The 18287-nt window shown below is 35.8% G+C and overlaps 1 protein-coding gene across 5 annotated transcripts in view; it reads right to left on the minus strand.

Moving 5' to 3' along the window:
• MYO6 (myosin VI) overlaps window positions 1-18287 on the minus strand; it is a 234539-nt gene that overhangs the window by 33906 nt on the left and 182346 nt on the right. For all 5 annotated transcript variants that reach the window (XM_021000192.2, XM_021000193.2, XM_021000195.2 and 2 more), the window contains 6 exons: window positions 17998-18128; window positions 17819-17896; window positions 12224-12353; window positions 8267-8357; window positions 7432-7582; window positions 159-367 (listed from right to left, as the gene is read on the minus strand). In XM_021000192.2, coding sequence (XP_020855851.1) covers window positions 159-367; window positions 7432-7582; window positions 8267-8357; window positions 12224-12353; window positions 17819-17896; window positions 17998-18128 — 790 coding nt within the window. The remainder of the gene's footprint in view (window positions 1-158; window positions 368-7431; window positions 7583-8266; window positions 8358-12223; window positions 12354-17818; window positions 17897-17997; window positions 18129-18287) is intronic.

Consider the following 18287-nt stretch of genomic DNA (forward strand, 5'->3'; position numbering starts at 1 on the left):
TCAGAGACATAACACTTTCTAGCTGTGTGACTCTGGGCAAGTCACTTAACCCCAACTGCCTTGCCAAAAAAAAAAAAGAATATTAATGAAGATTAATCAATACAACGATTTACTCCGCTAATATCTAAGTCAGGATATAATGGTTTAAGATCACTCACATCCGCCTTTCTTCTTCCTCCTTTTTCCGGCGTTTCTCATCCTCTTCACGTCTTTTTCTTTCTTTTTCCATTTCTTCCTGAATTTTTCTTAGTCTTTCTGCTTCCTCTTCCTGTTGCTTCTTTTTCTGTAAGGCACTAAGGAGCTGCTGTGAGCTTTTAACTAGTGCATCATATTCTTTCTGTATCTGTTCCCTTGTCATCAGAGTGGACTGGAAAAAGAAACAATAAAAAAAACTTTAAATGTATTTCTTTTTCTATTATCTGAGAAATCAATTATTCACAAATATTTAAGAAGTACCTATATACAAGGAACTCCCTCATTTATATTAAAGTTTTAAATTAATACATTGTAGTTATTAATAAAAACACCTGAATACCAAAAGAATATTCATTAAACTACTTGCAAGCTTTTAAAATGAATACTTCTTTGTAATTTTATAGTATTAAACTTAGCCACTATAAGGCAGCAAATTTTATTCATTTACAATGCCATATATAGTTATTTGATCCCCTGGCAAAATTGTAAAGTCAGCAGGGTTTTCCTGCAGCAACCTCATTCTCTTTCTAGAGCTTTACTGCTCACTCCTCAGGTGCCTTCACATGCCTAGACTACAACCACTTACCTGCTCACCTCCCTCCAACCTCATCCCAATCCCAAACAAGCATCTAACCTTTTCACAAGCACAAAGTTGTTTTAAAAAAAAACAGCCATGAATATTAACAAGCAAGAAGAAATTGACCTTTGTCTGTTCTCCCCTCCTAGGTAACGAATGCATTTTATCAGTAGCAATGTAGAAATAGTACTTTAAAATAAAGAAGTGACCCTAATGGTAAGAATTTTGTGTGTTGAAACAGAGGGCAACTTTCTGATGCTATATTCAAGTCATCAATAAGTCAATCTATTAATCAACAAGAATTTATTTCTTACTATGTATCAGGCAACATAATAGGGGCTAGAGATCCAAACGATGGGGTGCTCGGGCCCTAGCCCTAAGATCATGTCTCTGGAAGCCTCCCAATTTCTCAATAGGCCCCTGCTGTGAGAAATTTTTCTCTTGTTGCAGAAAACATTCTCTTATCAGAACAGACACAAGGGTGCCTGGCCCTAGGATTTTTGTCCCTGGCTGGCCCAAGGACCCTACCAGCACCAGATCCCCAAGGTCCATGGCTCTAGCAGCTAAACAAAAAAAAACCTTGCCTTTTCTCCTTCAGTGTCTGGTATCAACAAAGTTATCTCTGCAAAACTCCCTACATTTTCCCATCCATAGATCATTGATGCCTCTTCCCAAGACACCTGGACCTCTTGCATTACCTAATTATTCCTTTCTCTGCCCCTTTTCTACATAAGCTTCAGATTCACCTCCATTAAGTTGCAAGTTCCCCAAAGGAACCTTGCCCGATACTCTTGGCATTACAATAAACTGCCACTTGATTAAAAAATGGCTTGAGTGTGTGAATTCATTCCAAGCAACTCTGTCTTGGCATTTTTTGGGTTCCCAGCACCCCTAAATCATGTAAGCACCCCCAAACCTCTTCACAAATACAAAGAATGAAACAATACCTACACACAAGGCTATATTCTAATGGGAGAGACAACATGTAGGTATAAAATATAAACAGAAAATGAAAAAATACAAATATATGCCTTGTAGTTAAATAAAAGGTATTTTGGAAGGGAGGCCACTAATAGCTAAAGGCATAAGGAAAGGCTTCATGCAGAGGACTGTGCTTGAACTGTGTCTTCAAGAAAAAGAGAATTTGATAAAGTAGAGGTAAGGATCAAGTGTGTTCTGGACATGTGGCACTGCCAGTGGAAAGGCACAGAGATGAGAGATGAAGAAATCACATGGCAGAGAAGGCCAAAAGGGCCAGATTGTGTAGGTCTTTATAAGCTAAGGAAGAGCCTTTACGTTTTATCCCAGAATTAATAGGTTTCGAAACCCCTGAAGTTGACTGAATAGGAGAACAAAAGTCATATCCTTTTTAAAGGAAAATTACTTTGGCATCAATGTGTAGGATGCTAGGGTAGGACTGGAATGGAGAGAGACTTGAGGCAGAGAAACCAATCAAGAAGCTGCTAAAATAACCTAGAGATAATGAGGAGTGAATGAAGAAATGAGCAGAAAGAAAGGTTTAGATGCAAGAGATGCTGTGATGGTAGAAGTGGTGAAATTTGCTTACTGGTTGAATATGTGAGGTTAGGGAGAATGAGGAGTCCAGGATAATGTTGAGGACACAAACTGATGAGACTAGAAGGATGATGGTAACTCTCATAGAAATGGGGAAGTTGGGAAGATGGGAGGGTTTGGGGAGAAAGCCTGGTTCAGTTTTGGACACAGATGTCATCAGAACAGTCAGCTTAAAATGTCTACTAGGCAATTAGTAACACAGAACTGAAGTTCCACAGAAGAGAGCCTGGATGTGCATATATGAGTCATCTACATAGAGAGATGAATTAAGTCCATGAAAACAAATGAGGTTATCATGAGAAAGTATATAGAGGGAGAAGAGAAGAGGGACTAGAACCTTGAGAAACATCCACAGTTAGTGGGCATATAACGTAAAAGATGAGCAGACAAGTCAGAGGCAAACAAGGAGAAAGTCGTGCAGGAATGTGCTGAGGTCAACTTGTACTGGTTTATGAGAGCCAACTGTCCCATCTTCAGTGTGAGCATATACCTCAGAAACTAGCAAACACTCCCTATAAGGACTTGATTTATTGTTCTGTTTAATGTCTAGACTTAAGACAGTGATGGAGAAAATTTAATAATGCATATTACTCTGTAACATGCATTTTCAGAGAGCTGGTTGTTAAACATTTACCAGTACACCAATGGAACAGAACTACAAAAAACGATTGGGGAGAAAGTATCCAGGAAAAGAAGATGTTCAATAGTATCAAAAGGAGCAGATAGGATAAATACTAAGACCAGATCATCAGGGGTGGCAATGAAGATATGGCAACTCTGGAGGAAAGTAGTTCAAGCTGAAAAATGGTATCAGAAACCAGACTCAAAGGGAAAAGAAGTGAAAGGAGCAGAAGTGAAGGCAGCTACTGTGGTTGTCCCTCCTGCCTGGAATGCTCTCTCTCCTCATCATAACCTTCTTGCTTTCCTGGCTTCTTCCAAGTCCCAATTAAAATTCCATTTCTACTAGAAGCCTTTCCCAATATCTATTAATTATAGTGCCTTCTCTCTGTTAATTACTTTCTTTTTATCCTGTATAGAGATTGTTTGCACATATTTATTTGTTCACCATTTCCCCCAGTAGATTATGAGCTTCTTGAGGGCAGGGAATTTCTTTTGCCTCTTATATCCTCAGTGCCTGGCATGCTGCAGACTCAAAATAAATGCTTATTGGCTGACTAACTTTTTCAAGTAATTTGACTATGAAAAGATAAAGAGATATTGGGGGGGGACTTTTTTTTTAAAAAGTATGGGGGAGATGAACATTTCTGACAGTATGGTAAGAACCAGTTGACAGGTAGAGGCTGATGATTTGAAAGAGAGAAAGGACTGAAGATATAATCTGCTAAAGACAGAAAGGACAGAGTGCAAGTATAGAGAGGTTAACCTTGGCAAGAAGAAGGGCCACCTCTTTGTCAGAAACCTCAGGAAAGGAAAATACAGGATGACAATGGGTTTTGAGATGAGAAGAATGGGACAAGAAGGAGCCCATGTCAAGTAGCCTCAATTTTCTCAGTAAAATAAGGAGGCTCTCAGCTGGAAGTGGGAGAAGAGGTGTAGGTATGAGATTTGGAATACCTTTTGTGGGGAATAAAAAGGGAATCAAGTAGGGAGGAATGCCTTGCTACAGTGAGGGCCTAGTTGAGATACCCAGTCAGCACATTTGTGATATTTCCTCCAGTTGTATTTAGAAAATGGTAAGGAATGAAGGAGGTGGATGATGAGAGTAATCTAGTTGGCATAAGAATAGTAGAATTATGTGGGAATGGTGAAAAGAGAAGGGAAAGGAGGTAACTGGAAAGGGATCAGCCAACAGAGCCAGCACCAACATCCTCACCAGCTAGCCAATATAACCAATGATGAGCCAGAGAAATCTGCGGCCTGGAAATCTCTGTATCTAGAATAGGAAAGAGGAGAGGATCCCCGATGAAAAACCCAGGAAAGTCAGAAAGCCACTTGGTGAGGATATGGGAGAAGCAGTGATCAATATATTGCTACATTTCTCACCCCAGCACTATCCAAGTCCAGGGGCTTTGAAGTCCTTAACACTCAATCCTGAGAAAACAAGTGAGGTCCATCAAAGATCCAGAGCAATATTACCCTGAGAGATAAAGTTCAGTCCAGGAACCTAGGGGTGAGGATATGGGAGAAGCAGTGATCAATATATTGCTACATTTCTCACCCCAGCACTATCCAAGTCCAGGGGCTTTGAAGTCCTTAACACTCAATCCTGAGAAAACAAGTGAGGTCCATCAAAGATCCAGAGCAATATTACCCTGAGAGATAAAGTTCAGTCCAGGAACCTAGGGGACCCAAGCCAAGACCAATCAAGCCTAACATCCTAACAAAAAATACAACAGGGAGATAAGCCTGACCCTGGCTCAAAGCCCCCAATCAGAAACTTAAGCCTGAGAGATGAGTAAACAAATGAATAAATTCAATGAGTTAAAAAAAAGCATTAGAATTCTAAAGATTAAAAAAAAGCACCAAGTAATTCCATAATAACTACAAACAGATTAGTTTCTAATACCTGGGAAAAATGAAGAGAGTAAAAAGTAAATAAAAGCTCTGGAGGAAGGAATTGGAAGGAGAATAAATAGCTTAGAAGAGAAAGCGGTAAACCTTATCCAAGTTATAGGGTCTCTAAAAAACTAGAATAGATCAAACAAAAATCAATGACTCCATGAGGCAGCAAGAAATATTAGAATAAAATCAAAAATTTTTAAATATAGAAAAAATATAAGATATCAACATGTTTCATATATAAGAAATATATACACGTAATACAAATATCTCATATTAAAAACAAATGATGTAGAAAATAAGATCAAGGAGAGCTAATTTAAAAATCATTCAATTCCCTAAAAACCATGACTTCCTAAAAAGCCAGAGCACTATATTTTTTAAAATCATACATGAAAACTCCCCACATCTATTACAACTAGAGGATAACACGAAGAGATAAAGAATGCATCAATCATTTCCAGAAACCCTAAAAGGAAGTTCTAGGAATATCAGACAAAAGCCAGAGCTCCTAAAGGGAAAAAAAAAAAAGGATTGCAAGCATCTAGAAACACAACTCCAGTACACAGTAACAATCACGTAAGACCCAGCAACTTCTACTACAAATGATATCTTACAATACAGTATTTCAAAAGTCAAAATATATAAGCTTATAATCAATAAAAACTTACTTAAAAGCTGAGTATAATCCTACAGGGGGGAAAATTGACTTTTAATGGAATAAAAGATTCAAGAGTTTCTGCTGAAAAGATTAGAGCTAAGTAGGAACTTTGAAATATAAACATAAGAGCTCAGAGAAACTTAAAAAGATAAATATCTGATATATTACACATACATACACACACACACATAAATGAGCAACCGAAAAGGGCGGAACCTGATGCTGTAGTACTAACATTCTAATGGGGGGAGGGGAGAGAAATGAGTGTTCCTTCAGAATCTTAAGGTCTTAAAAGAACATTGAGGGAATTACATGAGAAAAATAGGTCTGTGGGTGGATTAATTCTATTCTTAGGATTTTAAAAGGCTAAAATGAATACAGTAGTGAAGAAAGAAGAAAGAAAGAGGTGGGTGGAACTTGCTATTTCTCCTAACTGGGGTGTGTAAGAAATATACAAGCAGGAAGGAAGGGGGAGGAGGGAGTGGTCATCAGATGAACTTCACTCCTTTCTGAAACAAAGGAAGGGTTTTACACAGGCACATTTTGGTGTAGAAATACATCAAACTTAACAGGAAAGAAGAAGGAATGGAGGTGGGGTTAAGAGGAAGAATAGGAAGTAGCCACAATCAGAACAAATTTTCCTGATCTTAATGGGGGTAGTAAAAGGAAAAAAAGAAAAGTAAAGAACTACAATGGGGGGGGGTGTTGGGCGGGAATCCAACAATTGGGGAACTGGCTGAATGAATTACGGAATATGAATGTAACAGAATATTATTCCATTATAAGAAATTATGAAAGAGACGAGTTCAGAGAATCCTGGCTACTGTGAATTGAGACTGTAAAGTAAGCTGCACCAGAAGAACAAGTTCTTTAAGGAAATAATAAAGAACTCAATTCTGAAAAACTCAAGAACTCTAATCAATGAAATGACCATATACATCTCCAAAAGATCTGACTCTTTTCGATGAACTACACTGATTTGTTACAAGGGTGTTTCTCTCCCTTCTTCATTTTCAACTGAAAGGGGATTAGGAAAAACAATTATTAATAAGGACAGAAAAAAAGGGAGAGCCATTTAAACACTTTTTTTTTAAATGCACAAAAGAGAACAAAAGGAAGTTTGGAAGGTATCATGTGAAATGGAGATTCACTGTTTCACATGTAATTGTTTTACTGCATGCTGTTATAGAGATGGAAATGTTTTTGGTTTCTTTTTTTTTTTTTTGGTGTTCAGATCAAAATTTTTTAAAAAGAGGCCAACCTAGGCTTGATGTAAGAAAAAACTTTCAAACTCTTAAAGCTATCCAAAAGCAGAATTGGACTGCCACTAGGGAAAAAAAAAAGATCATAGGTCTTCCAGAAGAAACTAGATGACTGCTTGTCAGGTAGATTGTAAAGATTTCTTATGAAACTAGATGACCTCTGAGGTCCCTTCCAAATCTGAGATACCACAATTCTTTTGAATTTCCAAATGCCATAGGCCACTTCTGTCCTACCTCCTCATCCCAAGCTCAGAAAAAAGATACAAAAAGGATAGGCTCTCCACTTCCAAACTATGATGCCTATTTTTTTTTTATTGTTTTACCTATATCTTTCAGAAGTACTTTGCCTTCTCAAAAAAGACAAAGAAATAATAGAAGAGACAAAGAGACAGAAAAATACAGATCATACAAATGCTATATTAACACAGCCTTACCTTTTTCAGTTAAAACGGGAGGATAAGGTCAATTTGTTCTGATCTTTTTAGGTTCCTTATTATGCAGAAACTTGTTCTGTACAATGCACTACTTTATAGTAACTACTTTTACAGCCAAAGTTTGATCAACAAATATCACCAATTATTTCAAAAAATATCAAAGCATAATCTTAAAATAAGGAAGTCACCTGGACTGAAATTGCATACCTTAATCTTAGCTATCAACGCATCAATAGAAACATCAAGATCCTTGATCTTTTTGATCATCTCTGGTTTTCCATCTTTCAAAGCATTCACTACTTCATTAAATTTGTCAAGTCTTTTTTTCAGCGTGCGCACTTTGATAAGACCATCGATGCTGGAAAAGCAATGCTTAATTAGAGTTTAATGTCACTACCAAACAATTAAGTAATAGAATTTCCATTAACCGAAAGATACTCTTAAAAGGTTTTCTTTCTTTTTTTGATATTTCCCTTTCTAAATATGAGCTAAACAAAAACAATCATACAAAGGACTATAAATGACACAGACAGGCAGCAAAGGGAATGTTATGACTCACTCTTGAGATGGCAGTTCTGAATTCTGAAATCACTTTTCAAATAGATTAAAAACTTTTGAAAGATCTTATGCAATCAAGAACTATTTATATTCAGAAAGCTATAAAGGTCAAATTAATACAATAGGTTCAAATAAAAAACAAGCACTAAATCTATAAGCAAAAATTAAATATTATTATTATTCCTAGAGAGCACCTTGCAGCAATGTTGAACCATTAGTAATTAAACAATGATACTGTTTCGAAAAAAAAATCTGTTTTTAACACTGGGAAAAAAAATTGTCAAACAACATAAGCTACCAAAACAATCTTAGTAAAATAATATCTAAATAAATATTAAAAGGCAAAAAGACTGTTTCCTAAAAATAAAGTGAGAAATGAGAAAAATACCTTTAGGTTTTAGTTTCCAAATTTTTTTTTGTCACGATGAATTTATCACTATTTAGTTATCAGTTTGTTATTTAACTTAACCAAAATCCATCTTACCGTGGTTTGTGTCTTCTTTTGCAAAGCCACATTCGAATAGTCTTCTGTATTTTAATGCATGCATCAGCACGATATTTTATTTTGTTCTTCACTATGAGAGTAAAATAAATGGCAGAAATTAAATAGTCACTCTAATTAGATAAGCAACACCATTAAAAGATATTCATTTTTTTCAAAGCACAGGCTCAAGAAAAAGGCAATTTTTAATACAACTACAAAATCACATGCAGCATTATTCTAATTCTTTACAATACTTAAAACAAAAAGCAACAAAAATTGGATTAGATTTTATTTTAAATAAATATTATCATGTTATTATATATAAAACTCAAATTAACTGCTATTGTCAACTTTAACAGGTTTAAAATAACCTAAAAATTTCTTGGTTCAGGACAAAACAATTTCCAACAGGAAGGAATGCACAAAAAATTGTTTTTAAAAATCTATACAAATAACCATGGGAGCATTTTTCTTAGAAAGCTAAAAGGAATATCCAACTAATAAAACAACTCTTTACATCTTTTACCAGGACTGTATAAGTACATCACTGTACCCTTTTGATTATACAGAAATTTTGTTTTTCGATTTTAATTATTTATTGAGATCCTTATTAGAAGGCAGAAGGTACAAAAGTATAAGACCCAAGGAGCTTAAGATCTTGATGGGAAGTAAGTCATACATACACGAAACTTTTAGCAAATGAACTACTTTTGGGGGCATTTTTCTTTGTCCCCACCAAGGGACATCTTATTTTAACAAAATAAGAGTCACCTTTCCAAAGTCAGTACTCATCTTAAAGTACCTGTAATTTTGAAATGACCTTTCAATTAACAGGCAGCTAAAAAGCTGGCATAAATCAAAGCTGTGAAAATATGATCAAGGACTAAACATTTTCTCCAACCCTCAGATCTCTCAAAACTTTTTCGAAATAATAATTACGTGCAAGAGGTAAACTAATTTCAGCTGTATCCACAGGTTAAGACACCAAGAACCCTAACAACGTAACAACTTAATAAATTAACAGCAACCTGCTAATTCTTAATCCCTGAAACAGAAGCATACTGCCCCATCAGCCCCCTTACTCTGGAAGGGCAGCACTGTTGTCTTAATCAGCAATCTCTCTGCCCCTCACCCCTCTATTCCACAGCAACAAGTAAAAGAATTTTAACTCTACTCCCCAACACACACATACACATACAAACACAGACCCTGTGCTGAGGAGGTGTAAGTACAGAGAAGCTACACAGGGTGATCGGTTAGGGCATGGCTAGGTGTGTGACTCTTGCAGGTCTGAAGGGAAGGGGACTGGCATCTCATTGAAACTTTTGTATCTACAGAAGTGTCTTGGAGCAAAGACCAATGAAAAGTGAATTCCTCAGCATGAGAGAAAGCTAAGACAGCTTTGAGGTGCAGACCTCAAGGGATCCACCAAAGAAAAAGGAGTCCAAAAACCAGTTTTGGCTGACTCAATGGTCTAAGACACCAATAACTTTAAGGAGGTTAACAACCCAACAAACTAACAATAGAAAAGGCTAATCCTTAAACCCTAAAGCGCTCTCTCAGCACCCACTCCTCATAAGCTGCTTGATGCACTAGAAAGGCTGCATAAACCAAAACCCACTCAGACACCTGCAACAGAACTCTGCCCTTCCATCCCCAAAGCCACATGCTTGCTCTCCTGGGATGGCAACATGGAAGAATGCTGTGCAGCAATAGGGCTCAGAGGAACAGAGGGAAGTGGAGCAGCAGGCCAGCACACAGGGGAAGAGAGAGAGGGTGTCCACCAGATGTGAAGAAAAGAGGATTGGCAGACAGCTGTGGCTGGTTTTGTTACCCAAGACATCACCTGGGGCAGAGATCAAGGCACACAAAACACGAATTCCCCAGTGTAGATGGATGCTTAGACAACTTTGACATCCAGACCTTAGGGAAGCCACCATCAAAGCGGAAAAAGTCAGAAAATCATGAATAAAGGAATAGGAGACAAGACTGAAATTATTAATGATCTCAGAATGACTAGGACTCAGTCAAAGGCCTTGAGCATAAGCAGATAAACCAACAAGGAAGATAACAGAAATAATAGAAAGGAAGATGGCATCAAGATCTTCCAAACAAGGCCAGACATCTACAAATAAAGGAAAATTAATCTACACCTGATGGGGCAGAAGATCTTATGGATTCCCAAGAAAGTGTGGAATCACAGCAGGATGGAATCGCATCTTACATGGCTTAAGAGAGAAATAAGAACTGTGAAAGCAGAAATTATGTCCTGCACAACAGAAATAATTGACAAAACAGAAAAACTTGAATCCATGTTGGCAAACTTCACCAAAGAAACAAAAGAGAAAACAACTGGTTGGAAATTAACATTTTACATAGAAGTGAAGGACAATCTGGAAGAAATAAAGTAAAAGGCAATAATGTTTTTAAAAAATTATCTCCATACAAGCAAAACTTATAGATCTCAAAGATAGAATGTACAGAAACTACTGAAGGATTGTTTCCCAGAACAACACAAGAAACCAAAAACTTAAACACTTTAATGCAAGAAACAACACAAGAAAAAGTGATCAGAACTTCTGAACACAATTGAAATCAGAATCCATAGACTGCCTCCAGGAAAAAAAAATTCCTGTTGCAAACTCCAGAACACATAGTGATAAATTTAAGAATTCTAATGACAGACAAAAAATTTTGCAAAGGACCAGAAGAAAAACCTTCAAACAGAAAGGAAGTTACATTCAAATAACATAAGAGTATTCTACACCCACCAGAAACTGCTGAAGAGAATGTGATAAAGTGTTCTGAAGAATAAAGGATTCAAGATGTAATCCAAGGTGACATAGCCTGCAAACCTGAGCCTAATCTTCAATGAAAACAGATGGATATTCAATAAAAGGGGTATTTGAAGCATTCTTACAAGAAAATAAGTGGAGGGGTCAAGACAAGTACTGCCTTCTTCATGTTCTTTTGTACTTGATTTTCAATTAAGTTATGGTCACAAAATAGAAAAAGAAATACGGAAGTGAGAATAAAGAGATCGTGATCTTCACTAGGCACAGATCAATTAAACAACAGGATTTATAGGCAGTTGAGTATGGTGTATTCAGGGGGACCTAAGGCAAGCTTGAATATGGGCATTTTACAGTACAGGCTGTTTACATGAGAAGACCCCTCACCATTTCTATTTCCCCTACCCTACTCACCCTGCATATCCAATATGTTGTTCTTTCTGTTTTCATAACATCTCTCCTATAGAATCCCTTATCTCCACTCTCACACCACCAATCTACTTCAGGTTCCTATCACTTCTCCCCAGGACTACTACAACAGCCTTCTAATTAGTCTTCCTGCCTCAGGTCTCTCCACTCCCAGACATTTTACACTCAGCTGACAAAGCGAATTTTCTTAAAGCACAATTCTGACCATGTCATCTTTCTACTCAATAAACTCCAGTAATTCCTTATTACCTTCAAGATCAAATATAAAATCCTCTGTCTGGCATTTAAAACCCTTCACAATCTGGTCCTTTCCTACCTTTCCAGTCTTCTTATACTTTACTCCTCTCCAGGCATGATTTAACTACACAGGTCTATTTTGCTGTTTCTCACACACAATACTCCATCTTCCAACTCTTAGCACAGGGCTTATTGCACAGTATTTAATAAATATTTTTTTTAAAATAAATTTGTTGTTTTCAACTAGTTTTTAAGGATTATGAATTGATCTGTTTAATTTACCTAAGTCTATAAAAGTAATTAGCCATTCATATAAAATTACGGCTCATTTATATTCTATCCTAAAGCTGTTGTATTGGTACATTCAGCAAGTTCAAAATTGTTAATATTTCCATTCATAGAGTCTTCATTAAGTTTGACTATAAACTCAACCAAAAATAACCCCCCCAAATCTCCAAAAACACAAATACAGAGGAAGAACACAGAAGGAAATACTTACATTTAATGACTGAAAGTGAACACCACTGAACTTTTTTCCAGCGACTGCAGATAAGCCAATAATTGACTCTTTTAACAAGTTCAGCCAAGTGATCAGGGTCTGATTTCATTATTTGATCAAATTCTGCAAACTGAAAAGAATTTTATTATAACTTCAAAGAGTAATTTTTTAAATAAGAAAATATGGAAGAGAGTAAGGTAAGGACCTGACAAACTACAGAATTTTCTAATCACATGTATTATCAATTTCATTGTTCACTGATCATTTGATATTGCTATTATTTGATTATTCAAAGGCTTTGCTTCCTTTCCTTCTTCCAGCAGCTGGGTTGCCTTTTGGTTGTTTACTACTTGTAATCATTTTCATTAATAAAAAGGTGAATACAGAAGGAAAGTAAGAAACCTGAAATTATACATTTCTGCTGCTTGTTTACAACTCAAAAAAAAAAGTTGACAGGAAAGCCTAATGGCCTGTTAATTAAATCATAATGTTTCTTCCCTCCACAGAAATCCCTGCAACTCCTTTCTTTTTATCAATTAAGAGCAATATAAATCAAATTTGGATTTAAAGAAGTTGTTTCATGTAGAGAACAAGATATAAAACAGGGATTCTTAATCTTTTTTATGCCACAGAGTCCTTTGTTAGTCTGGTGAAACCTTAGGATCAATTCTCAGAATGTTTTTAAGTACACAAAATAAAATATATAAGATTACGAAGGAAACCAATTCTACTGATACAGAATTATCAAAATTTATTTTAAAGCAGGTTTAGAGATCCCAGGCTAAGAACCCTGCTATAAAAAGTAATGTTCTACCAGAAAGTTTCAAAATATACTTTCTTTTTTCAGTGGGAGATTTAAAAAATGCTTCCTAAATATCCATTACATTAAAAATGAAAGGAGAAAAAACACTATAGCATTAAAGAATAAATTAATGAAATCTCATCTGAAACTCTAAACAGAGAACTGGAGTTTCAGAATACAGTTTTGACACTAGATCAAATAAAAAGTAATCTTTTTATCCTTTTGTCAAATTAATCTTCTAGTGCTTTCTGTTACACAGTCATTACATTAATTTTTTTCTTCTGTTAGCTAAAATTAAATTAAAGATAATAATTTTAAGATTAAAGGTCTTTGAAATTTTCATTAGGCTTTCTTCTCCTTTATGTTATTTGTCCTCAAGAAAACCCATCAATCAATAAGTATTTAATTTAGCATAGTCTGCCTCCCCTACTGGCCAATACTTTTTTTTAAGGCAATTGGGGTTAAGTGACTTGCCCAGGGTCACACAGCTAGTAAGTGTTAAGTGTTTGGTCTGAGGCTGGATTTGACCTCAGGTTCTCCTGTGCCCTATCCACTGGGCCACCTAACTGCCCCCCCATACTTCTTAATTACTGTTCCTATGGGAAAGGGGGGAATAGCTTATGATAAATATGTAAGATGTCATCTAAAGAGATTTCACAAATTTCTATCTTCTTATTTACTCCTTTCCTTTTTTGGGAAAGTGATCAAGGCCGTATCTAGGTGATAAGAATATGTAAAATACCAACAAGAAAGTGCACAGAGGGTATTTACTAGACATAATCATATTGAAATTCAATCTGATTTTTATTTGAATTAATTTTATCCTCAAGGCAATAGAGATCTTTTCTAGTATTATATTTTTGCTTAGGCAAACAAAGATCATAGGCTTTAAATTTGTGAAAGGTGTTTAACATTTTACTAGGCTATGACTGTACAGTTAAGCAATGATATAGTTCTATGAATGATTTCATCGACATAATTCATGAATTTAACACTTCTAAATAATATGTAATTTAGTTATATAAATTAACATGGATCCCAGAAGTTCTATGTCTTAAGAAAATTATGATAAGCAACAAAGAAGTTAAAGGAAAATTGAGCAAAATTTTTAATAAATGAAACCTAATTAGAATATTAAAGCATGAAGAAGTTTCATCTACACTAAGCTTTTATGAGAAAGAGGCAAACGATGAACAAATAAGTACAGATCCTGAAGACTGTTTTTGAGTGTTAAGTCATAATCTCACTACAATTTCAGAGCAATATCCTAAACTTTCTATAGGCATACTCTCATACAAAAATTCTTTTATTTCTATGACAACTGAGCCAATCTAGTTAAAAAAAAGAATCCCATACAATACTACTTGATTTAACCTTTCATTCTCCATCACAATTTCCCCCTGATCTATAAAAATGCTCAGGTCTCCCCAACCCTAAACAACAACAAAAAAAACCACTTTGCCTTGACCATTTTATTATATCCACACATTCTCTCATCTCTTTCCACCTATTCAAAACATCTGGAATAAAATGTTTATACACGAAACCTCCATTTCATCATTTTTTATACATCTGAGCTTCCATCCCCAACATCCACTGAAATTATTCTTTCAAATTCCTAACCACCAAATCCAACAGCTTTTGTTAGTTCTTATCCTCCTTCACCTCTCTGAAGTATCTGACACTATTGACTACTTCCCCGCTCTAGATATTTTCTCCAACTAAGATTTCCACCTACCTTTCCAACTGCCCCTTCTTGGTCTCCTTTGCTGAGCTAATCTTTCTAAGAAGATTCCATCTGCTATCATCTTTCTCTTTCACTTCCATCTAAACTAACACCTTGATATACGTGGCTCGCTCACTCATCTCTATCTCCTACTATGAGCTATTTTCCAAATTCTTTTCTCCAGCTGCTTTCAGGACCTCTCCATTAACACCTCAAACTCACCACACTCTGAACCAAATTCATTTGACCATTTCTGTCAGTTTGTGCACCATTTTATGTTTCCTGTATTTGCAATCTTAAAATTCTCTTTGGCTCTTTTCTCTTGGTTAGAATCCACTGATAAGAGTCTGATGAAACACAATGCTGTAAGGGGAGAGACTTTGGGCTTTTCCCACCAAAGATAACACGTGGCCTAGTGAAATGGGCCTAATTCCACCTGCTCCATCATCCCAATAGTCAATAAGACCCTTTCCCCTTAAGCTTTCAAAAAGCAATCTCTTCACACCTCTCAAGTGCACTTATGTTATTTTATGTGAATGTCTGTGTGTCACATGTGTGCACCAATGTAGAAAGGCACGATGGCACAGTAGAAAGGGCACTCAGTACCAGACCAGGAATCAGCAGAGACCCAGGGTTTGAATCAACACTAGCTCTATAACCATGAGTAAATTGATTGAAAGCTGGAGGTATAGGTAGGTAGTGATTCAGCCAGCTAGATTCTGATAACATTGGCATCATACTCATTATACTATACTTAAGAATGTTATTAGACATTCACTAAGCCCCCTAAAATAGACTTTAAAAGCAGATAAATTTTATTTTTCCTATTTTATATTACCTTTGTGAAAAGATAAAAATTAATATTACCTCTGATTTCTATTGTATTGATTTTACAATGTAATTTATTTTATGCTATATTGATTTTTATAACTGGGTTAGCATTTACCCAGGCGTGGGGAACCTGTGACCTCGAGGCCACATTTAGCCTTCTAGGTCCTCTGGTACAGCCTTCTGAATGAGTCCAAGTTTTACGGAACAAATCCTTTTAGGGGATTTGTTAGGTGAAGTTTAGTCAGAGGGCCACATGTGGCCTCGAGGCCTACAGGTTCCCCACCCCTGGAACTTACCTTGAACTTTTCTAGTTTGAGCTAGTTTAAAGGTGTAGTTGAAGGGAAATTGTGTTATCACTCAGGCCTTGGGACATCAGCTTGTAAGCCCCACCCGCTTAACAAAGATTACAAAGTGGCAGATGAGTCCCATAAACAAATTAACATTCCTTAATTATCAGAGAGGGTCATGATTAGCCACATATGAATGCCAACCCACTTTCCCCAGTGTAGCCAATTATTTTCACAAATCAAGGCTTAGTTTATTTTACTGTATATTTAGATGCTATTTAAGACACAAGGTGATAAGTACCTCATTATCACCTCTTTACAACTCTCTCTAAGGAATAAACATCTCAATTCAACCTAGAAAATGGATCTTTGATTTACTACTTCATGGATGCATCTTCCTAATGTAGTGAAGTGACTAAAATGCCAAGAAAATGGTTAAGTAGCAATAAAATCAATAATTCCAAAGCAACAGAAGGTGTAACCTTGCTCTTATACAAAACAATAGTTTGTTCAGACATACTACATGTCAAGTCTGGCTAACGAACCTTAGGAAACACAGGAGGATAAAAAAAAGTCTAGATGTTGCCACATCTAGGAAAGGCATTGAGTGGAAACAACATGAAACCACAACCACCACTTTATCAAAAATACCACTGTCTCAGGCTGCCCCTCCATCCATGACTCCAGTAGAAATAGTGCTTAAAGTATTATATAATCATATGCCAGAATCACCAGTTGTCTTAGTATATGCCTTGTAAACAGGGTTCTTTTTGTCATTTATTCTGTTGGGATTTTTTTGCCTTGACTCATTAGTTTAATGTGGAAAATGTCTGGGGTAAAACTCCCTTCACACCAAACAACTTGCCCATGGTCACAAAGCTAGATAGGGGCAAGACCATTTTCTCCCTGCCTCCAAGGCTTAACTTCTATTCTCTACTGTTGCCCAGCTTACTATTTACCTGATGAAGCAAAAGAAAATGGATGTAAGGGGGCAGCTAGGTGGCACAGTGTATAGAGCACAGGCACTGAAGTCAGGAAGACCTGAGTTCAAATTTGGCCTCAGACTAAACACCTGACACTTAACTAGCTGTGTGACCTTAGGCAAGTCACATAACCCCAACTGCCTTAAAAAAAATTGTTTTATATTTATATATATACATATATATGTATATATATATACATATATATGTATGTATGTATGTATGTATATATATGTATGTATGTATATATGTGTGTGTATGTATGTATGACACATACATATATGCGTATATATACACACACATATATATATAAATAAAATGGTTATACATGGAGGAAACAGGTGTTTATATTTTGACAAAATACTATATAAAATATGTAAATTGTGTGAATTTTCCTGAAAACAAGGAAATTCAGGGTATATGCTTATATATACCATACGTAGTATCTGCATATGAGGGAAGGAAATCTATAATCTGTGAGCTATTAATAGTTAAGATTAAAGACAGTTAAGAATCTATAAATCAGGGCAGCTAGGTGGCGAAGTGGATAGAGCACCGGCCCTGGAGTTGGGAGGACCTGTGTTCAAATCCGGCCTCAGACATTTGATCTAGCTGTGTGACCCTAAGCAAGTCACTTAACCCCAACTGCCTCACCAAAGGGGAGAAAAAAAAGAATCTATAAATCATTTCATTCTTTTATATTCAGAGTATCTTAACATTTGATCTATTTTTAAATAAGTGTTTTTAATAGATAGTCAGAGGACTATGGGAATGAAATACTGCCTGCATAAGCTGTCCAATGTGAATATTTTGTTGGTTGGTTTCACTTTACTATATTTCCTTATTAGAAAGAAGGAGTCAATGGAGTGAAGGGGGAAAGCAAGTATGGAAAAAAAATAACCAGGATGTAAATAAAAATCTAAAGCATCTTTTTTTTTAAAAAAAAAAAGCAAATATACATTTATTTACCTTTCCAGGTCTAAAAAACACTTTCGTTAATCCAAATTTGTAGTCATGTTCATTTAGGCCCAAAGCTTTAAAAAGAGCCTAAGAAATAAATTCAAAAAATTAGTTTCTAGTTAATCATTAACATTTAATAAACTTTACAAAACAATAACAGGTAGTTTCAATATATATGTCATTAATACCTTGCAAAAGAGTCTTGGATCCAATCGAGCAAGTTTATCTGGCATATATTTCTTGTACATGTTATAGAGCTCGTGAAATGAGGCTCTAGATGGAAAGCCACCCTGCATCAGGTCCAAAACAGATACCATACCTACATTCATAAGCAGACACAAATTACTACTCATGTTATTCACAAAGGCCTTCAAGTTAGCAAAACTTTTACATGAAAATAATTCGAATAATATAATTCTAATAATAATTCTAAAGTGGCAATTAATAAAAACCAAATATTTAGGAAGTATAATTATAT

Source organism: Phascolarctos cinereus, unplaced genomic scaffold, assembly GCF_003287225.1.
Source record: "Phascolarctos cinereus isolate Bilbo 61053 unplaced genomic scaffold, phaCin_HiC Scaffold_5;HRSCAF=322, whole genome shotgun sequence".
NCBI lineage: Eukaryota > Metazoa > Chordata > Mammalia > Diprotodontia > Phascolarctidae > Phascolarctos > Phascolarctos cinereus.